Raw genomic sequence first — 23,736 nt, forward strand, 5'->3', positions numbered from 1 at the left:
TCAGCCAGTCTGATGCCAGTGATGGGAGATCTCCTGTATTGAGAGAAAGCTGGAACATTGTTGGGATAGCAGGGGTGAGGTTACTGGCACATTCTTTCAGGATGAGGTTGGGAATTAGGTCTGGTCCGGAGGCTTTGTAGGGTTGTAGCTGTTTTAGTAGTTTGCAGATGCCTTCTATACTGATAGTAATTGGGGAGGGGGGGGGGGATGTCTTCGTTAAATCTTTTTCTAATCGGAGGGATGGGAGTGTCCGAGTTTTTTTGTGAAGACAGATTTAAACTGATTTAGTAGGATGCTGGCCTTCTGACTACACATGACCTCCTGAAAAGTGGGGTGACACCAGTGTTGTCTGCCTTGATACACTGCCAGAAGGGTTTGTTGTTGTGTTTCTGTAAGCCTTCTTCGAGGGTGGAATGGATGTAATTTCTTTCAGCCTTCTGCATTTGGCGCCGGCACTCTTTCTGGTGGAATTTGTAGGCTGACCAGTTCCGTTTTTCTGGTGCGTCAGTAGATGGCTTTTTTTTTTTGCGGAGCATGCGTTTGAGTGTGGTGTTCAGCCAAGGGAGGTGGTGGCGCTTAGTCTTTATCTTGTGTGGGATGTGTGTGTCTGTGGCAGAGAGTAGGGATGTTTTGAATGTGGACCAGAGATGTTCTATGCTGGATCCTAGACTTGCTTGTTTAGTAATGTTTTCTGAGATCCTATCACAGGCTGATCTGAGGGAGTCCCAGTCGGCTTTGGAGAACTGGTAGTATTTTCTTGCTTGGGACAGTGAACGTTGAGGTTTGGTGTCGGTTTGCTTTGGACAGTGAACGTTGAGGTTTGGTGTCGGTGTCAGTGACAATCATGTCATGGTCGCTGATTCCAGGGACTGATATAGATGATTTTACAAGGGATGGGTTTGAGAAGAAGATGAGATCGAGTGTGTTGTGTAGTCTAGTGGGGGTATGGTGTGACGATGCGGTGATGTTGATCAGTTCTTGCTGGATTTGGTCGTCTTTTCCACTAGAGTGTGTTGTGTGATTTTCCAGTTGATATTCGGACAGTTGAAATCGCCGGCTAGTATGATGTGGCACTGTTTTTGGCCATTTCTGGTGAGAGTATTTATGGACTTTTGAAGTTGGTCAAGGTCATGCATGTTCCTGTGGGCCATGTAGAAACTGGCAACGTATAGGTCCTTGCTGTCTTGGAGCTTCAGTTTCACCCAGAGGATTTCACAGTTTGTGGTTAACATTGGTTGTTCGACTACAGTCAAAGATGTGTGCACAAGGATGAAGATACCTCCTCCAAGGCTACTTCTGTCGTTCCTGTAGACGTTGTAGTTGTCTGGGAAAATCTCACTTGATTTCATGTGGTTTAGCGTTGGTGGTTTGCCTGGTTTCAGTCCCGAAGATAATGTCTGGCTTGATATATTTCACTGCCGCAGCAAATTCTGCAGTTTTGCGGGTGATGCTTTGGCAATTTACAGTGAGGGTGCGGAGGTTGCTTTTTTGGGGTAGGTTGTAGGCGTTTGGACTGGTTGAGCGGTGTGTAGTGGGTGGGTGGTTTGAGGTTCTGGGGGAGGGGCCACTGCCACTGGTCCCAGGGGGAGGGGTGGAGGTGGGGGTGCATGGGCTGGTTGTACTGGGTGGGTGGTTTGGGGTTCTGAGGAGGGGGCCACTGCCACTGGTCCCAGGAGTAGGGGTGGGGGTGGGGATACTTGGGCTGGATGTTGGTGGTGGGATGGCCTGATGTTTCCTGGTTGACTGGTGTTGGTTGGCCGAGGGTTGTTTGTGTCTTGTGTGCGTTGTAGAGGGTGAGTGGGTAGCGTCCTTTGGGCCACTGGTTTTGAGCAGAGAAAAGGTTGATGTGTTTGAAGCAAAGGAGTCAATGGTTGGATGGCCATCAGAGAGGGTTGTAGTAATTTGAGCATGAAAGTTCATAACTATGGAAGGTAAAGCTATCGCACTTTGGACAGATCCACTGTACATTTGAGTGGTGAAGGAGGTCATTTGAACACAAGTCTATGCATGTGGCGTGGTACCAAACGTCACAGTTGTCACATGCAACCCCCTTGGGGGGCATGTCCATGTCACAGGTTCCTCACAATAACCACAGGGATAGGTACTGCCCCTACGGGGGCCAGGGTTCGTCTGGATGTCTCCAGACAACAACAAACACAGGAGGGAAAGTCACATTTAAGCGATGTTTGGGGTTTTGGGTAGCAATGGGCTTCGAGCGAGTGAGGGTAACAGTACCATGGAGCACTCGTGAGTTTTGTTGCTGGTCGTGGGTCTTGGGAGCAATGCTAACACAAGTGGCAAGTATGAGGAGCATAAACAGTACACTAGTGGCTTGATACATACTTGGTTTCTGCTGTCTTCATACCAGGGAGAAGGCCTGGTCAGAAGTAGCAAGGTAGATGGTAGTCGTCGGATGGCGGAAGATGGCGGCCAACAGGGAGACAAGGTGGTATGTTGGGGTTGGTACTCGGCACTAACCTTACGAAGTTAGAACATGATGAAAAATTCACAGACAGAACATAAGAAGATGTAGATGCACGTATTAAATACTTTGTGGATTAGCTGGAATTCACACAATTCATGAAAACGGTACAAACACTTATTTTTGGGACACTTTATTTTTCACGTCCGTTCCGTCGCGCATGATGGATAAAATGACTGAGCTCGTCAGTGACCTGAACAACAGTAAAAAGGAGTAAAATCTGAAGGGGCATGAAAAGCCAAAAATGGCTAAGTTGTATATATAACAACGCTCCAAATCCTGATTCTGAAAACAACTTCGATTGCTCATGATGCAACAAGTGGCGCAGGACGCACGATTGTTGGGAAATGTACATGGCTATTTTTAGTTCTCGATCGGAGAGCATTGCCCTCGGCTACAAAAATGTACTTTGTTTACAGCGAGATTTTGACGATCCATATCAAATGACGACGTATTTTGTTCTCTCGAGTAGGTTTGAAGTACCACAGTGAAATCTGAGACTGACGCAGTCATAAACCAATTTTTTTTTTTTTTAAAAGAATCAATTCGTTTTGTTTTACCGAGAAGACAAAGAACTTCAGCTGTTTATCACGTGGGGTGCCCGTGTCAAACAACAACGCTTTAAAAGCCCGTAGCGTGGTCAGTCGGCCACTTCTTTCTTTCCATCAGCTGCTTCGTCAACGCACCACGTTCCGAGACAGACGTCAGTAAGACTAGCTTTTTTTTCCATACCAGCAGACGCGAGTAAATATGTATACATATGAATATGAATATGAAGTACAAGACTGGGTTGAAGAATCTGAAACGGCCCGGAAATTGGAAGTGGAGTTTGTCCGGCTAGTGGACGGATTGAAGAGAACGATCCAACAGCACAAACGTCAGGAATTTGTCCGGCTAATGGACGAAATGGTCGCACTGAAGAGAAGGATCGAGCGGCACGGTTTGCGCGACGAGCTCGAAAGAGTTTTCAGTTCGTACGAGGATCCCATGAGAACGGGTATGTAGTAGTAGTTAGAGAATAACGATAAAGCAAGCTTTGAAGCTTTTAAATTAAATCAAATATAATTTGTGTGAGTAGGTGAATTATGTCACCCCACAACAGTGTTGCTCTTCTTTCTAATATTATTATCAGTTTTATTATTATTATGATAGAGTGCGTTAATTTTATTTGAAGATTTCAGGAGAAAGCTATGTGCCTCCTGACTTTTTGAAGCTAACTGTGAACAGCATGACTTTATTTTTTAATCAAACAGCTGCACTTAAGAGCCGCATTGAAAGAGTGCAAAGACGTGCTACTAAACTGGTGCATGAAATTAAGGATTTGTCTTACGAAGAAAGACTGAAATTCCTAAAATTACCCTCAATGAAAGCAAGACGAAAAAGAGATGATTTGATTCAAGCCTATAAGATCTGTAATGGTATAGACGATATTAAAAAAGATCACTTCTTTGATTCACCGCCAGATACTAATATGGAAACAAGAAACAGTGTTGATAAAATTTATAAACAGAGACATAACAATAACACAAGGAAATTTGCTTTCAGTTATAGGGTTACTAACGACTGGAATAAACTAACCACTAACATCAAGTATGCTTCCAATACCAACAACTTCAAGAACCTTATCGATAATCACAAAATTTTAAAAGACGTTTGGTTTGACTTTGATGGTCCAAGATAATTGTAACTGGGTCTACTTAGACTGAGACAAGACAGATAACGACATAGCATAAAGAAGGCCGTGAGGCCTTGTGCTAATCAAATGAGACGGGGCGTAAAAAGCCGTGAGGCTACGATGATCAACATCAGCCCCCAACCTGAACCTGAAACCTGAACATCCAAATGTTTTCATCAAACATCAGAATATTGATCATGAACGTCTGGAAAAAAAAAAAAGGGGGGGGGGGGGGAGTTTTTTGTGATAGTTTTTTTAAAAAATCTAGGAAAAAGAAAAATCACTGACCTTTAAAAAAAAAAAAACAAACAAACATATAAAAAGTATGACTACAGATATATAACTATGCATGTATAAGATAAGAACAACTATATTTTCTCCAGTAACTTTATTTTCTCCAGTAGATTAGAGAAATTTGGTCAGGTGCATTATGATTATCACGGCAAGTAAACAACATGGAGACCATAAAGTGTAAAAAACAGCAGTTATTAAGATTATATTATAACGAAGACCGAAGACACAGATGTAAAAATATCACATACACTGTTTCGTACATTCATTCCACACATTGCAGGCAATACTTCAAAATATAAAAAAAATAAAATAAAATTGTGTGTGTGTGAACTTTTCTATTATTTTAAAGACCCCCCCCCCCCTCTCTCTCTCTCTCTCTCTCTCTCTCTCTCTCTGTGTTTTTCTCTCTTCTTCTTCAGAGCTGCATATTTCTCTGCTTTGTCAGATTTCTTTTACCTTGTTTCACAGGGTGTAGATGCACCTCAGGGAAGATTAGGAAACAGCAGACCGGTGCTTAGATCTTGTGTGCCATTATAATTTATGTAAACTTGTATTTCTTGCAAAGCCTGAACCATACGCATTGACATATATATCAAATATGTGAAAACAATGTCCAGTTTTGATTTTCAGGATTGCATGTTGTGGTCCCTTGTTGTTTTTTTTTTCTTTGCTTCTTGTTTTGGCTGAATTAGAATTTAGTAGAAATGAATATATATTGTTTAAACGAAAAACTTTAATTTATCAATTCAATTTCAGCTGTAGTTGAGTTTCACTGGAGAGTTACATGCTTACACGACTTACACTGTTACAGAGGCACGTCATATGATCTATGCTCCAAAGTTGATTGGCTTTCCAAAATTGAAAGTAATGAAGGTGATTGAGAGAGGCAGAATGTGTGAAACAGCAGGCTTCTGTTGTTTTGTCTTTTTTTTCTTTTTTTTCCTTCATAATGCGATGGCATTTCATTATATACAGAATTTCGTTGTGGCATTGGAGCGAGGACAAGTTTGCCTTTGCCTTTGTAGATCACCTTTGGCATTGCTTGCGATTCTCAGAAAGACTAAAAGCTAGATGCGCATGCGCAAAATCCTACATGACTGTAGAACACTCCAGTGGTCTATTAGTATTAGTACAAACAGTGTGACTGTGAGTAGAGTATTTAATAATCTGGACAGTTGTCCATGTGTGTGTGTCGTTGGCAAACTTTGTACATATTTTCTCAGGAACAGTGGTTTGGAAAAGGAACTACTTTGGCTGGTTGTGATCAGACCTATCCTGTTACAAATCCACTTTGCAGTGATGGAATTTGATGTAGCAAAAATGACTGGCCCAAGTGTCACCAAGATCTCTATTGAAATAATACTGTACATCTGGAATATCTTGTCTTTTGGTTTATTACTTTGACATCAGACAAGATGTATCAAATGTTAGTTAACTAAAGACTAGCAAAGTAGCATTGTAAATTTGGATGGGTGACTACATGGTAGGCGTAATTTGGTGGATATTTAATTTGATCCATTAAAAACAGCTCAGATATCACGGTCTACCATATGTACATTAATTTTGAATGTAAAAACAGTTGATTTAACATATTAACCAATGACACCATGTGAGGTTTTCTTTTGCTTAAAATGTTTTATATATATATATATATATATATATAAATACTAAACACAGGTGAGGAAAACAAGTACAGAAAATTGCATTGCAAACTAAAAAATAAAATGTCAAGATTGGAGTATGTTAAACACTCAGGTATACTGGTGGTAGACAGCAGCATTGAAGTGAAATGGGCACAACACAGTGAGAAAAGGCTCTGCAGCCTTATATATATATATATATATATATATATATATTTTTTTTTTTTTTTTTTTTTTTTTTTTTTTTTTAACCATGGTTGTCCGGTATGTGTGTTGTCAGAACTGCTGTCCCAGTTGTCCAGTGTTCGCAGTCGAGCAGCGGCTGCTCAGAGTGTATCGTCTCAACTTCAGCAATTGGAGATGCAGTTGCAGTCCACGAGGTATTATTTCATTTTTGCATTGTTTACACAACAAATATTTTGAAAGTGTGAATTGTGATGGATCTGAAGTATTCAGCCAAAAAGTTGTTGATGTTACATTTAAAAGTCCTTGATAAATTAGAAGTGAGCTTCGCAATCGTGTGCTGATGAAGACAGTCACCACCCCTGAGCAATCACATTTAATTTTATTTCTAATTCAGTAAACTCTCTCACTGTGAAGCAGAAGTGCGTTACTAACTTAAGACATTTCTGTTGAGGCAGATTTTTGCGTGGGATGGGTCACACTCACAATAATAGATGCTGACATCTGATTGGACAGCTGTGGTGTGAATTAAAGATGATATATGGCAATATTAGAATGATAAATTTGAATTCCAAGGAGCACCTTATGCATGAGTTTAGCATGATTGTGAATATCAATGGATGTTTTGTTATTGCCTTTCTGTGTTTCTCTTTCTGTGAGTCTTTGAACAGGGATGAGTGCACTGGCTCTGTGGAGGGTATGGATGTGAGGGGGTTTGTGCTGGGGTGGGGGGGGGGAGGGAGGGGAGAGCATGATCGGATCCACCTTTATTTTCTTGTGGTCTTTTGATGCGGAGTGGCTAATGATTGAATGTCATTTTAATACCCCTTGTACACACCAGATTCTTCCATTTGAAGCCAATGAAGAGTCTTGAAGTTTAAAACTTTTTAAACATTTTTTAAAAGGTTGATCTTGAGGGGATTGGGCATTAGAATCAACTGAGTCATGAAATGTTGACTGCCATCATTTCCAAATTGTTTAAAATGGGAAAGTCAGCTCAGATATCTGTTTGGGGAGAAAGTTTTTAATAAAGTCCATGGTATCATAATTATAATACTTTAATAGTTAGTTGACCTCATATTTGTTCATTAAATAATTGATATCAGTGTAATATTAAAAAAAAAAAGCAAAAAAAGCTTCAGTTTGAAGAAATGTATTTCAGTTTGGCTTTTTGTTTCGTTGCTTCAGTGTTTAATTTTGTGTTATTAAAAAAAAAAAAAAAGACGATCTAGCAATGATGCGTCTACCAGGCAACAGCTGGAGCGGATGCCAAGGAGGCAAGGGGAGGTGAACAAAATTCCTCCAGGAGCTGCAACAGCGCCTATTGCCAACCCGGAGTCAGGACTCACTTCTTCCCAAAGTTCCAGCACCTCTGAGTCTCAGTACTTGCTGCCAAAGTAAGTTGAAACGACCTGAAAGGCTGAGGGTGGAGAAAGAACAGTTGTTGTTTTTTTATTTATTTATTTATTTTTTTAATTATGGTCTGTAGTATGTGAACAAATGTTAGTTGAAATAGTTTTGATTGTATACAGTGTCCAGACTCAGCATAAGTTTTTTTTTTTTTTTTTGGTTCTCATTAGGTATCATTGCATCATCTGAAGTAGCCATGTCCTTTTAGTGTAAATTTTGGCCTTCACTCTTTGGTTTATGCTGGTTAAAAGTGCTGAGATGGTTATGGAGAAAACTGCTGAACCTGTGATGATTGCTTTTGGTAATGATCTAATGTAACAGGTGCTTTTGAAGTGCAGTTATTCAGCATTTCATTTGAGAGGTGCTAATGCCACATGTTTTTTTTTGTTTTGTGTGTGTGTGTGTGTCTTTCAACACCAGATTTCTGTGTGAAAACGGTCCCCAGTACCAAATATTTTAGACGACACTATCAGTTACATTATTTGGTGTGTGTCTAAACACCACAATGGACATTTTTACTTCAGACTCTGTCAAAGGTGGAAAGTTAGTCAGTTTTTTTGTTGCAGTGAAAGTTGGCTGCAGCTGTCGAGCTTTGTTACAATATAAAAAAAAAAAAAGAAGAAAAAAAAAAGGCTTGTTTAACAAGACCCCTTGATGTCGACTTTCGTTGCTTATGGCGATGAACTGTCTCATTGACAAAAGTCGCCTATAGTTACGAAAGTGTTAAGTTTTGAATATGTATTTCTTTCTTGGTATGAGAACATCTGACTCATCTAATTATAATACAATAGTGAATACAATGCAATACATTACATCACATCACAACATAATATAATGCATCTTTTTATGTCCCAGTTAATGGAAATTTTCAAGTGCATCCATTGGTGTTCTGTTAACTGTCGTATGTTGTAAGTTGTTGATTTTGTCTGCTCACTAAGAGTGATGTTGGATGAAAACTACCCTTCAGCAATGTCAATATATGTGGTTTTCAGGGTCATCGAGGAGAGCCAAGGCGCCAGCAGCAAAGCCAGCTGTAGTGACCCGGACCGTGTAGAAAAAAACCATTTTTTACAGGAGCTGCTCCTGTCCACCTTGACAGAAAACCTCAGGCTAGATACGCTTTCTGAGGACCCCGTCCTGCTGCTCGAGTCTCTTTCCTCACCGCAGTCCAGATCACCCATCGTGCCGTCATCGGTGACAACAGGCAGTGTGGGTGTCTTGGGGACTGGGTCGTCAGCCATGGGTTCTGATGGTGCACGAGCGTTGGGGAGGGTTACAGTTGTGGAAGCACAGTGTAAGAGTAAAGGGTCGGCAGCTTCCAGTAATGTGGTTGGTGGTGGCAAATCTACAAGTTCCACCAGCCCCACGCCAGGCAGTAGTAGGTTACCCAGGGCGGTTTCTCCTGTCGGAGCTGTCAGTGAGTCAGAAGGGAGGAATGTTGCCACGGTAATGATGGCTGCCTCGGGGTCTTCCCACCCCTCCAGCCGCCCCTCTCTCCTTGCTGCTGGCCCCACCTCAGCCCCATCCCAGCCCCATGGTTCCACAGTCAACCTGAATGAGCATGCTATGAATGACCCACCCCCTCCTCCACCCCGCCAGGCAGCCGGCAGTTTATCTCCTCGGGACGCCAGTCGCCTTAACCCGGCCGCCGCCAAACGGGGCATGCTGAAGCATGTGCCAGCAAGTCGAGGAGGAGCAACAGACATGGACCCGCCACCTCATTAATGTCTTTCATTAGGGGTTGAATGGTCCCTACATGTTCCCTCCTCCCAACCCCTACCACCTGCCCCCCTTCCTGCCCGTCCCTCCACCAACCCCTACACCCATTCTCTACTTTCTTCCCCGGTTTTGTAAACACATATTATGCTTTGACCAAGATACCTTCGGGCATTTGGTCACAAGTGGAAGTAACTCCCATGATTTTCGTTCCATGATAGGAATAATTGCACCATTCAGCTGACAAAAAGTTTAGAGTGAGCTGTAATAGTGTCGTCAGCAGATGAGACAGGCCTGATACTCAGTTACATGCTTACCTGTACTGATTTATGATGTCTTCTCATGGCCAAAGAGTAGAGTATCGGGACTTCTAAAACCACATCACCAAGGGTTTAGGAATGTGTTTGTTTGGTTACATTGCTGGCCTGGAACAGTATTGAGACAACTTATGACATCATAGTGCCCTTGGATATTTTCCTTATTGACTGCAAAATTTTCATATTAAATACATGTAGCGCCATTCCCTGATACAGCTGGGGTTGCTAGTTCTTGACTGTTCAGCACATAGTATGTTTGGATGCTTTTGGTGTGCAAAATCAAAATGACATCATAGTCCTCAATATAAACATGTCTGGGAATACAGGTCTTTGGCTGTATTTGTTTCTCCTTATGTGAGTCTTGAGTAGATTCGGGAGGGATAGTGTCTTGCTGTGCCATTTCTCACTGTTCTCTCTCTTTCTGTGCCAATGTGCAAATCTATATCCTTCTGTCCATCTTAGTCCTGTGTCTTTATATTGCTGGAAGTTAGAAATTATAAATTCAAAATGTAAATTAAGTGAGGACATTTGTTGTGATTTGTGACCACATTTTTTCTTTTCTGAAATTGATTCATGCAGACATATAGCAGTATTATTGTTTTTTGTACTTTATAGTCACCAAGACCCTAAATTATAGGAATTTGAAGCTTTTCTTTTTACAGGTTCACAACCATATGGAGTAAACAAGGATCCAGGTTTGATATCTCGGGAGTGTTATAAGTCTAATTTTTCTCAGTATGTGTACTGCAGTGCTTAAATGGGGGGGGGGGGGGGGGGGAAAAAGAGTTGCAAGTCTTTCTGGATTCCACTTTTTTTGTTTTCTGTTGTCCTCTTTAGATGATCTCTTTATAATTATAGATGTGTTTTTGTTCATATTTTGTAAATTTCTGTGGTGAGATCTGCTTTTAGAAAGTTTTATTTTATACTAAATGAAAAGAGGATGGAGAGGGAGGGAGACTCAGTTTTGTTGGGAGATCCTTGTCCAAAAAACCAAACATGTAATGGTAAAATGCAGGTGGGGGTGCGTGGGATAAAGCATCTTACAGTAAAACAGCATGTCACAGGATCTGGGTTGCTGCTTTCCCTGTATACTTTATGTCCAAAATGATTAATAATATTACCAATGATGGTAATCCTAAATAGAACTGCATTTTATGGGTTCCCTGTATTTTGAATTTAGTCCTTGTGGGGGAAAAATGATATGAATGTTTACAGGCCAACATATCATTTTACTGTCAAGAATTAGAATAATGAAACAACAGAATTGGTCAGCTGCTGGTTTATTAAAGTTTTGAGCAGTTCCTTTTTACAAGTGAATGTAATTTTTGTGAATGGTTGTTGCCAAACTGGAACGCCAGTCATGTACCATCTTACGATCACTTTGTCACAATAAATTTGTGAGGCAAGTCTGAGTATTTAACAAAATGACAGAATGATAATGACCCTGTCTAACTTTAAACCTGTTGAAACGAATTAGAAAATGGTGGTAACTTATGTCCAGTCTTTACGCTCAAAACAGCAGAGTGTATCAGTGTACAAAGGCACCAGTAATCACTGTCCTATGAGTTTTTAATTGCATAAGTGTTTTAGCATTACAGCTTCATTGTCAGAAACATCCTGGAAGGACAGTGGAGGAGCAAACTAACAACATACTGTGAACTGGGTTTTAAGATTCATGGAACACATTTGTCATTGGTTTTTACTGAACAATGACAGAATATTGCAGTGTGCATTTAGGTAATCATAAACATGCACTGTGTCTTGAATGGAAATGTTGCTACCAATGTCTTCAGCAAATGAAAAGTCCATGGTGGATATGTTAAATATGATTTTGTTGTTGTTGGTTCTTTTTTTGATTCAGCAAATTAAAAAACGAAAGCCAAGAAAACAATGTGTAAGAACTTTTTTTTTTCTTTTTTTTTTTTTTTTTAAAAGAGCCAAAGAATCTCCTTGAAACTTATGTTTTGGTCAGCTGTAAAGGCGTGCATTTTGAAATAAAGTTTGTTTGCTCTCTCAGTGTCCAGACTTTCCTTCTTCACAAACATCTTATAAGAACAATTCCTCCACCTGCCAGTTGGAGAAAGGGTTGGGGTGTTTTTTAAAAAAAAGACTTTTTGTGAACGTTTTAGTTGTTTTTTTGTATTTTGTGGCCTCCATTATAATTCAATAACATGTGTATACCATAAAATAGTAAGTTTCTGGTGTTGTACATCTACATACACACTTCTTGTGACACAAATTATTTTAGTTAAAACCAGACCAGAGTTGTTAAAAAAAAGAAAGAAAAAAAAAAAGAAGAACAAATAAATACATCATACCATAGGCACTCTGCTGTGAGTGATCTATGAAGCGTTTAGTGATCTGAAATAAAATGTGGAAGAAAAAAATGACATGAAGAAGTTCATACGTGCCAAGTTATTCCACATTCTGTTTTGAATGTGAAATATTCATTTTTTTAATATGAAATATTCAACGTTTCCTTCTTGAAGTTGAACAGTGGAAAACTGTCAGATGATTTGCTTTGTAAAACATAATAGGATTTTTCCTTCTCTGGATCAAGAGATGACTCCCCGCCCCACCCCACCCCCTTTCGACATAGGACAGACCAATAAACTAAAGGATGCTTGTGGTTTGGCTGGCCTTTTTTTTAATTTTTTTAATTTATTTATTTTTTTTTTATAGATTTCTCAGTAAATTATTCTGTGCTGGTTCAGGCTCGCTCTATTTTGTGCTCTGAACAAGAGCATTTTGGTTCTAAGCGAAATGGATGTTATGTCTGTTACATGTCTCTTTAAGGCTTGTCTCTAAGTGGGACATTGGTGCTAGTAATAGTCACACCAAAACCAGCATCTGACATGATGTTGGTACCAGAAACTGGAAAAAAAAAAAAAGAAATCCGTCTGCAGTTGTCACCTTGAATCTTGAATGGTTCCTTTTCTCTCTTCTTGTCCATGTGATGTCTCCATCCCATGCCTACCCCACCCTTACGCCCCCACTCTCCTTGTTGAAAAGTGTCTTTAATGGAAGGGTTGTTTGGATTGACCAGAGACTATACAAGTGAAGGATTTGTTTTCCACAGAAAACACATGACAACAGTTGTTCAGGACCTCTGTATGATGATCAGAAGGGAAATTTCTCTCAGCATCCTTTCAGTATGAAACTGGTTAGATGGACAGCAATATTTGGAATTACTTAGAGAATATGACATTAACCAGTGCAAAATGAATAGGGAGAAGTCGGTTTATCTCTTCCTCTGCAGACACATTGTGAAGGGGAGTGGTAGGTTTTGCTTATCTGAATGTTTTTTTTTTTCAGGATTGCATTAAATCCCATGCTGATGCTAATTTAAGATTTAGATGATTTAATGTTATGTGAGGCTTTGTTAATCATCATTGACAGTATGTAGTCAACAGTTTCATCTGTTTCACGTCCGTTCCCCAGTTTGATTTGTTATTGACCTCCATTCTCATCTGAGAAGTATTCTGAAAATACTGTTGATTGATTTTTTTGATGTGCATTGTTTCTGTAAGGTAATGATTGAGGTCATTCTTCATATTAAGTGCTGTACATACTTGGTTAAGAATGTCTGCTGTATGTGTGCCTGTGCTCACATGCTGAGAAATGTATGTGGTATGTGTGCATTGTGAGAGTTTTGGATTGTGAAGCATGGTGAGGACATATTTGAGGGAGATCAGTGGAGTGTGGTAGTTGAGAGAAAGTTACTGCTAATATTTTATCCACTCAATCAGTGTATATTTCGTGAGTCACTGAGCGTGTGTGAGAGATAATTTGAGAATTTGTACAGTTTGGTCAAGCTGCCAAGAAAAAAAAAAGACATGACCTGTGATATTGGTGGTGATCCCATGGTATGACAAGCACTGTATTTTGCTTGGGTGTGTGCGTGCTTGAATGTCAGGGTATGGAAAAGAGTGATGTGAGGGGGGGAACTAGCACAACTCTCCATTCATGGGAGTCAGAAGGGAATGTCAGACAGGTCTTTACACACCCCATGCATTCAAATCTAGTTGAAGCTATTCCCCATCTTAATTCCATGTAATTCAACTCACTGTCCACGGTCATGGGTCATCAAGTTTTCACTTAACAATTTGGGGATTTATATTCACATTATAAAGTGTGTAACTATCAATTTCAAGTTGTATTGGAAAGAAAATGAAAAAAAAATGGTTTCATTCTAACACAGCTGTCAGCATCATGGCGCACCAGTTGCAGCTACCTTTGAGAAGAACTTGCAGTTGGTCATTTGGTGTCAGAGAATGAGCAGTGGAGAGGTGGGAGTCTGAAGAAACGGGTGCTGTTTTCACATCTATCTTTTCAGATCTTTGAAATAGAGGTCTGCCTTGTCCTTTGAGGGTATGTTTTTGATACAGAGGACAGGCTGTGTGAACAGTTTCTGTTGTCTCAACCGATGACTTCGTGTCCAAAGTGCAAGCTAATGGCTTCTCACAAGTCCGCATTTGTTCTTTTTTCTCTTTTTTTTTTTTATGGGTATTATTGATAGATCATCCATTGTTTGTCATTTGTACCATTTTAGAGGGAGCAGTAAAGATCAGCAAGTTCTAGGATTCTGTAGAGTGGCGGTCTGATGCTGTGAACGCAAGTCAGAATTGAGCTGCATTTTAAATGGCTTCTGTTCATTTTTTTTTCTTTCTTTTTAATTAAATCAGGAGGAGTCACACCTTAATATATTTTTAATTTGTTTGTTCTTGTGTAAGATTGTGCTTTTCCTGTTTTACTTATGAATGTTGGTATTGGTTGTCTAGTTAAGTGGAAGGTGGGGTTCAGATCATTTCTGTTGTGAGTAGAAACCAAGTCGACCTCGGGCTTTACGCTTAATGTCTCAAGACGACTTGGATCCTCACTTCCTTTTATTTGATTTGGAAATAGCATTATATTCCGGTCATTTGAATTGAATAAATGCAAACGACTGATCCTGCAACTGGTGTAACTACTGTTACTGTAAGCAGTTTATCTGAATGGTTTAACACTTTGTTCACTTATCCCCCATTCTTCCCATATTCTTGTCATTTATTTGAAGTAGTGTGTAACGTTGTGAGTGGTTCAAAGGGAGTTGACAAGGATGATATGCAGAATAAAGGTGATCCCATATTGGTTGGTTTTGTTGCTTTGCTTGAGAGAGTGCTGTAACTTTGGTATACAGAATGGCAGATATTCTACAGCTTTGTTCTTTATACATTGTTTCCCCATTACACCCCACCCGCACCCCCCGGCCCCTTCAAAATAAAAGAAAAAGAAAGGTTTACTGTTGCATGTACAGTGTTTGGAATGTATACTAATATCAGTTCGTCTTGCAGTTAGTGGATTATTTATGGAGAGATGCAGACCTCAGAAAACGAGAGAATGAGTACCAGCACAACTATAAGACAAGAGTAAAACTGTCAGCACAACCTAGAAAATGAGAATATGAACAATAAGCACACCATAGAAAATGAAAGTATGACTTTCAGCACAACTTTGAAAACGGTATAACTGCCAGCACAACCTAGAAAACGAGAGTATGACGGCCAGCACAACCTAGCAAACAAGAGTATAACCTCCAACACGACCTGGTGATGGTAAAACTGCTAACACAAGATAAACGTCGTATAACTGCCAGCACATCTTAGAAAAGGTGAATAAGACTGCCAGCACAACCTAGAAAAAGAGGGTATAACTAACTGAACATCATTGAAATTGAGTACAACTGCCTGCAAACTCTAGAAAATGGAGTATAGCTGCCTGCACGCCTAGAAAATATGACTGTCGGCACTCTATAAGAATGAGTGACTGCCAACACCAGAAAACCTGAGTATGACTGCCGGTACACTGTACAGAACGAGATTGTGACTGCACGCCCTAGAAAATTAATACGACTGCTAGCACACCGTAAAAAAACAACAACAAAAAAACGAGTATGACTGCCAGTGCACCCTAGAAAATGGTGCATTATTGCCAGCACACCCTAGAAAAATGATCATGACTGCCAGTGTCCACTAGAAAAAATGGTGTATTATTGCCAGCACACCCTAGAACAAAGTTATGAGTGTAAATACGTGTTTTGTATATAGACCAGCAAACAATTCTTCTTTTTCTCATAAGTTTTCTTCTCTGAAATGTTATGCAAACGCTGACATGCTGACAAACAAACTAAATGAACTGGGACTATTGTGTAACATACACAACTTTGATATTATTGCTTTAACTGAAGTATTACCAAAAAACTCCAAGGTTAAAATTGAAAATTTTGTACTTCCTGGTTATACAGGTTTTACAAACAACAAGGGAAGGGGTGTCAGTCTGTTCGTGCGGGAAGGGTGGGAGGTGTCCAGGATTGTAGAAATTGAAAGGATCTTTTCTCCTTCAATTTTTTGTGTGTAAAATATCATTACCTGGTAGTAACGAGCACATCATTTTTGGTGTAGTGTACAGATCCCCCAACTCAGATTATGAGGATCATGCTAGTGTAATTAAACTAATAAACTATGTATTTAACAGTTTTAAAAACAAGGGTATTGTCTCTGGAGATTTTAATTATCCAGAAATTGACTGGCAAAATGTGATAAGTTGTAAAAATGAGGACCACCCAGCTACGAAATTTTTGGATTGTGTTCAACAAAATTACATTGTACAAATGGCTTCCGAGCCCACTCATTATAGAGGTTTACAAAAACCTAATGTGCTAGATCTGTTGTTTACTAACTCATGAAAACGTCTACACTTTGGATTACTGGCCCCCTCTAGGGAAGAGCCACTATTCTGCCCTCTACTTTGATGTTCAGATCAGGTGGGAACATCCATCTGGTCACTCTGTGAAATATCAACTAGATAAAGGAGATTACGAAGGCATGAAGCATTACGTAGGTGAGATTAACTGGGATGACCTTTTGAAAAATGAGACATCTGTGGATGAAACCTGGGAACTTATTCATGATGTAATAATAAAGTCCATGAACAAATTTATTCCAAAAAAATCATTCAAACAAGGACCCTCCAATAAACAAAGACGTGATCCCATTCCCCAGTCACTTTTAGATAAAATTCATCAAAAGCGTAGAGCCGTTAAAAAAGATAAGAAATATCCCACTAGTGAGAACTATAAAATGTATGCACGTGCTAGAAACCAGGTAACATGGGAGTCAAGAAAAAACGTGAAAGCTAAGGAAATTAAATTAGCTAAAGAATCTAAGCATAATCCAAAAGGATTCTTCCGTTATGTTGCAAGTAAAACTCTGCCAAGAGAACAAATTGCTAATCTAATAAAGGAAGATGGTACCTTAACACAAAATGACTCAGAAAAAGCAGCTGTGCTAAACAGATTTTTTGCTAGTGTTTTTACCGAGGAGAGTAACGTAAATGTCCCAGAGTTTTCATGTAAGACAGATGGAGGTCACAGTTGAACAGATGAAAAAAGCTCTAAAGAGCCTAAACCCATCAAAGTCCCCAGGACCTGATGAGATACACCCACGAGTATTAATAGAGCTTGCTGAAGTTATTGCACACCCACTTAAGATCTTGTTTGATAGAACACTAGATAAGGGTGAAATACCAAAAGCTTGGAAAGAAGCAGAAGTACGTCCTATCTTTAAGAAAGGTAACAAAAATTCTGCGGGTAACTATCGTCCAGTCAGTCTAACATCAGTTGTCTGTAAAGTTTTTGAGGGTTTTATTCGAGACGCTCTCTGCCAACATTTAACCAAACATGATCTGTTATCTAGAGAACAGTTTGGATTTACCAGAGGGCGCTCGTGTGTTACACAACTACTTGTTACATTACAAGATTGGTTAGTCATGCTAGATGAGAAGGTACCAGTCGATGCAGTCTACCTTGATCTAAGGAAAGCTTTTGATACAGTTCCCCATCACAGAATCATGAATAAACTTGGAGGCTATGGGATAAAAGGCAAGCTACTATTGTGGATCAGAGATTTTCTAAATGGAAGATCACAGTTTGTAAGTGTAAATAGTAGTAAATCATCAAAGGTTAAGGTAACTAGTGGTGTACCACAAGGTAGTGTTCTTGGCCCAACCTTGTTCATATACTTTATAAATGATATGCCTGGTGAGGTAGATTGTAAAGTAAAAATTTTTGCAGACGACACCAAGGCTTACTCTGCCATCCGAAATATAGGAGAAAGAAATCACTTGCAAATGTGTATACATAATCTGGTTAAATGGACAAATACTTGGCTGTTGCAATTTAACAGCGAGAAATGCAAAGTTCTGCACCTTGGAAAGAATAATCCACAGTATCAGTACACGATGCAGGAAAAGGGGGTAACTCGAACAATGGATAGTACAACAACGGAAAGAGATTTAGGGATCACGATGGACCCAGAACTAAGCTTTGGGGCACATATAAATAATATAGTGATAAAGGGAAATCAAATTTCTGGTCTTCTTGTGAGAACTATAACTAATAAATCTCCCGAAATTGAGGTTCCATTGTTCAAAGCTCTGGTTAGACCCATTATTGAATATGGAAACTCAGTATGGTGCCCTTACCTTAAAAAGCACATAAATATAATTGAAGGAGTTCAACGCAGATTTACCAATAACTAGTAATACTATTAGTACTCGTGATCTTAGTTATGAGGAGCGCCTGGCTCTTTTTAATATGCCTAGCCTTGAGTTTAGAAGATTAAGAGGTGATCTCATTGAAGTATATAAGATCATGCACAATATTTATGATCCTTGCACCACCTCTTCATTGCTTACTATGGCTAACTACGATAAAACTCGAGGGCACAACTTCAAAATAAACAAAACTAATTTCGTAACTTACCAGTTCCGCAAGTTCTTTACTAACCGTATCATAAATCTGTGGAATAGCCTTTCCTATGACACCATCAATGCACCATCGGTAAACGCCTTCAAAAATCACATTGACAAAAAGTTTAAGAACCATGTATTTTCCACAGAGTTAAATCTTTACTGAGCTGTAGATAAATATAGTATACACTATGCCAGATTTAAACAAGGGTTTGTTCACAACAAGTGATCCAAAAGCACATAAATGGACACTGATTACGAGGGCAAAAGGCTTTTAGCCTGTAGCCAAACATTTCTGTGATTCTGTGTAACTGCCAGTGCACCCAAGAATGTGGTGTATTTTTGACAGCACATCCTTGGAAAATGAATACGACAGCCAGCACACACAAAGAAATGGTGTCAGCACACCGTAGAAAAATGATAGCACTGTATATATAACTGAAGTCTAAAAAATGACCAGTGAAGGACACCCAACCTAAATTGGAATCATCGTGGTTTGCATGCAGCTGAGGTCCACAAAATAAATGAATACATAGAAACAGCGAGTACTAAAAAATAACCACACACACACACATATGTATCTATATATATATATATATAATGTTTAACATGCATGTATATCAATACAGCACAGACGGAAATTGTGAAATTCAAATAAATAAACAGAAAAGAAAAGAAAAAAAGAAGAAAGAAACACGTTTTTATTTTTTTAAATTTTTTAAATGTGTGTGTGTGTTCGACTGTACTTCGTCGTACACAGTTTTGTAGCAGTGGAGACTATCAACTGAAAAAGAAAAGGACAACACAAGTTTGCTGATCGTCTTTGGCATTGCTCGCGATTTCGAGTAAACGTTAGATGCGCAAGCGCAAAATCCAAGATGACCGCGGAACTATCCATTGATCCATCGGATGTGGCGATTTTAACCTCCATCTATGAACAAGAACACTAACTAGTGTGTCACTTTTGCTACACTAACAAGTTGCTTCCCTTCCATTGTCAGTCATGCACGTGGTCTCTCTCTCCTTGTCTCCCTCCCTCTCTTCGTGGGCGCGTTTGTCCTTCTATTTACATTAAAAGAAATAATTATCACTTCAAATCAGTCACAAATATAACTTATCAACTCAATGTGGGGAAAGGAGCTGACTTCAGTGAATATTGTGTACGCGAATCTTGGTTTCAGTTACTTGAATAGTGAAGTGATCGCCGTAACTTACAAATGGACTGTGTCCACCCCACCCCCCCAACCCTCCTTATGTGCCGTAATGATCATTCTCAAGATCATGGGCACCGAAGGAAAGAAGAAGAAGAACGACGTGTGACAGTGGTAGCATGTGCTGTCGGGTGCCCTTCCCCGCAGACTAAACACTGGTCAGTGGAAATGACTTTGATGGAAGTTCCACGTGTACATTTCACTGTCTGGCCAGCCGGCGGCGGAGTGCCGCATTGTATAGTTCATGTCACAGACTAACCATCTGTTGTGGGTTAGAATGATCTTACTGATTAAGAAAAGGTAATGACTTACCCGGCGATGCCGTGGATAAGTTGAACCTTGGCAAAGCCGAGTCGACTCAGTCAGTTCATTTTATTCGGTCCCCGGGGGACGGTAAAGATAGACAACTGTTTATGCTCAGGATAATGCACGTTTCGCACCAGTGCTATAATATCGCTATCAAGTCAATGAATGCAAAAGTATTACAACAACAACAACCGCAACAACAACCGTGACAACAAATGATCAAGTGTCAGCTTGTGTCGCTTGTCCTCGACCAGTCTCACTTGCAGTTGTTCAAACAAATATCGGCATCATTTCCAAACCAACATTGCGCAAATTTCTTCAAAACGGAACAGAGTCTCTGTGGGCCTTTCCAAATACAATAGACTGAGCAACACACTAGACGCCACGTTCTTGGCATCAGAGATCTTTTCCCATCCCTCTTGGCAGCCTCTTTGCGTGTGCGTGTGTGTATGTGTGTGTTTGTGTGGATGTGTGGGTCTGTGTTTTTGAGTGCGTTTGTGAATGCGCGAGAGTGTAAGTGTACACAAGTGTCAGGAGAGATCTGTGTACGGGTGTGTGTGTATATATATATATATATATATATATATATCTTTGTATATATGTGTGGGGGTTGGGGGTGGGAGATATGGGCGTATATGTGTGTGCTTGTACAAGTAAGTGTTCATCTCTGTGAGTGTGTGTTTGCCTGCGTGTGTGTGTGTGTGTGTGTGTGTGTGCCGTGGAAGCTGCGATACGTAGGCTAGAAATGAGTGTGTGGAGGAGGGGGTTGGAGGAGGTGCAAGGTAATGTGTGTGTGTGTGTGTGTGTGTGTTGGAGCTCATGTACGTTTATATGTATTTGACTGTACTTTCATATCTGTGAAACTGCATGTTTGGTGCATTTCTGTTATGCATGTGTGGGTGTATGTGTGAATGTGTGTCGTCATATTTTACATTCATTCGCTTAATTATCACCATTGTTGTCTTATTTATTTATTTATTTATTTTTTATTATTATCATTTTATTAGTATTACTATTATTATTACTACTACCTTTTTCTATATTATAATTATTATTTATTTATTTATTTATTTATTTATGTAAGCTTATCTATTATTTATTCCCCCCCCCCTTTTTTTTTTTTTTTTTTTTTTTTTTTTTTTCTCAAGGCCTGACTAAGCGCGTTGGGTTACGCTGCTGGTCAGGCATCTGCTTGGCAGATGTGGTGTAGCGTATATGGTTTGTCCGAGCGCAGTGACGCCTCCTTGAGCAACTGAAACTGAAACTGAAAACTCAATCAGTGAGTCTTTCTGCGCACGTGCGCGTTTGTATTGAATAATTCCTACTTACGCCACAAACATCAGCTCGGTGTGGGAAAGGAGCTAATTTGAACTCGAAGGTTGGTTTCCACTGAACGATCTGTGACACTGAATGGTTGCACGTGCTGTCGGGGATCCTTCCAAACAGATTAAACATTGGTCAGTGGAAATTACCTTGATGTGAGTTCCACGTGCGTATTTCCCTGCCAGCCGCCGTGGTGTAGTGTATAGTACACGTCACTTAACAGTCGGACTAACGGTATATGTAGGTTATGGGTTCACTGAAATGCAGACAGAAGCCAATGTGTATAGAATGGTATCCAGAGAACTGATGATCCCAGTCGGTTCCCATTGAGAACCGAGGATGTATACCATGGCTGTCCCCGTTGTCACGGTGTGTGCGTGTGTGTGTGCGCGCGCGCGAGCGCAGTAATGAACCATGCTCACACCGAAGTAAACTTGAAATACGTTTTTCATGAGTTCAGCTCTCTCTCTCTCTCTCTCTCTCTCTCTCTGTGCTGAGTTGCAGAGTTTCTCTTTCAGTATCGCTCTCTTTGCCTCAGTTGTCTTTGTCACTCTCCCTTTCTCTCCCCCACTCTATCTCTTTCTCTCCAGCAGCAGTAGAAATAAACATGAATCACGTGCTGTGTTAATCTTTTGAATCTTCTGTCTCTCTCACTCTCTGTTCCTCTCTCTCATTCTCACTCTGTCTCAATCTCAGTCTGTCTCTGTTTTACTTTGTCTCAGTCTCTCTCTGTGTCTATTCTCTGTCTGTATGTCTGTCTGTCTCTCACTCTTTCTCTTTCCCTCCCTCCCTGCCTCCTATCCTCTCATCCCCTCTCCTTTCTAGCAGCAATAGTCCTAACAGTTTCGGAAATATTGTTAATCCTAAAGACTTTCAGCCTGTTGGCCAACTGGAAAGAGAGGAAAGAAAGAATTTTCTTTTATTCAGGAAACTTGGTGTTGACGGACAAAGCGGTATTTCTAGAGAGAACGAATTTGTCACAAAAGTCTAGCACGGACACACACTAACACATACACACGGACAATATAATCAGTTATTACTCACTACATGTTTACAATCGTGATTAAAAAAAAAAAAAAAATAAAAAAAAAATCGACAAACAACAGCGGTGATGGTTGGGTCGTTTGTGTGGTTTACGTGGAGGAAGGGGGCATTTAAAATTAATTTTCTCGTGAATTTTACGTTGTTTTCGTGAGCCAGGCGTGAACCTGAGTTGATCTCAGGAACCTTTCTTCGTGTGTGTGTGTGTGTGTGTGTGTGTGTGAGTGTGTGTGTGTGTTTCTTGTAGCAAATCAGTAAAGGCTAATTTACACTAGGCATCTCAACTCCCAGCAACTAGTTGTGCTAGCGTTGCCGAGCTAGATGAGGAAGGATATTGTGAGTTGGTGGCAGTTGTCGACCCTTTATTTTTAGACCTTGCCTATCTGGTTTTCCCGATCAAGATGCGCTTCAAGTTGCCGTAGCTGAAATAGATATCACCTCCCACCCAATATCCTATGGAGTTGGCCGCCAACTTCGACGTTGGCGCCAGTTGACATGCGCGTTTACACAAGATGCGCTGAGTTGAGGCAACCTTTTTCTCCACCGCGTGGCATTGCTCGACTCGCAAGCCAAGCCTCGCTCGCACGCACGCAGTGTGTGTTTTTTGGACGCGATAACTACGATTTAAGTTGATTTACGTTGACAGAGGTTGTGGCAACTAGTTGGTGTGGGTTACTGCATCTTGTCTCAACTTGTACAGTTGGTGTGCGCACAGTATATAAACCAGACCATCACACGATATCTTTGCGCGCATTTCATTCAAATCTTTGGCTGCTACTAGGGTTTTTCACTGTCGACCCTGCAACAACAAGATGTCGAGTCCTGATTCCGCAGTTGTTCCTGATGATGTGCCGTCGACTCCTGGAGATGCTGCAGAGCACACCCCGGGATCGAGTCCACCCCCACCCAGACTGACAAGAAGGGCAAGTCCCTCAAGCAGCATAGGCTCACCGAGAATCAAAAGGAGCAGGTCTTGGATTTTCTGAAGAGAAATCCCTTTCTTTTCGACAAGAGGCAAGATGGACTGAATAGCTACCCCGAGAGCTTTATTTATACTATCTTGGAAGTTGAGCCAAGACCCACACCAACTACATGTCAACTTTCCAAGTTGAGCACAAGTTAACGCAACAGTTGTTGGCAGTTGGTGGTAATTGCCAGTAAAAATGCTGTATAAAAGCGCCCAGCGCTTGCTGCGCGTGTGACGTGGCGGGGAGGCGGGGCTTATTTAAAAAAAAACAAAAAACTGCATTCGCAAGGGAGTTGAGGCAACCTGAATTCGGTAACTAGTTGACCAACGTTGAGCGGAGATATCGTTAGTTGACGCTCAACTTAGCTCAACTAGTTGAGCTAA

The 23,736-nt window shown here is 40.4% G+C and overlaps 1 protein-coding gene across 2 annotated transcripts in view; it reads left to right on the plus strand.

The window, feature by feature from the left end:
* Positions 1 to 14,844, plus strand: part of LOC143293465 (E3 ubiquitin-protein ligase KCMF1-like) — a 41,238-nt gene extending 26,394 nt beyond the window's left edge. Inside the window, exons 6-8 of one of the 2 annotated variants that reach the window (XM_076604349.1) lie at positions 6,372 to 6,471; positions 7,498 to 7,671; positions 8,677 to 14,844. In XM_076604349.1, the coding sequence (XP_076460464.1) occupies positions 6,372 to 6,471; positions 7,498 to 7,671; positions 8,677 to 9,409 (1,007 nt within the window). In that variant the 3' untranslated portion in view covers positions 9,410 to 14,844. The remainder of the gene's footprint in view (positions 1 to 6,371; positions 6,472 to 7,497; positions 7,672 to 8,676) is intronic. The other variant, XM_076604350.1, reaches the window with a different exon arrangement.
* Positions 14,845 to 23,736: the final 8,892 nt, after the last annotated feature.

Source organism: Babylonia areolata, chromosome 19, assembly GCF_041734735.1.
Source record: "Babylonia areolata isolate BAREFJ2019XMU chromosome 19, ASM4173473v1, whole genome shotgun sequence".
Classification (NCBI taxonomy): domain Eukaryota; kingdom Metazoa; phylum Mollusca; class Gastropoda; order Neogastropoda; family Buccinidae; genus Babylonia; species Babylonia areolata.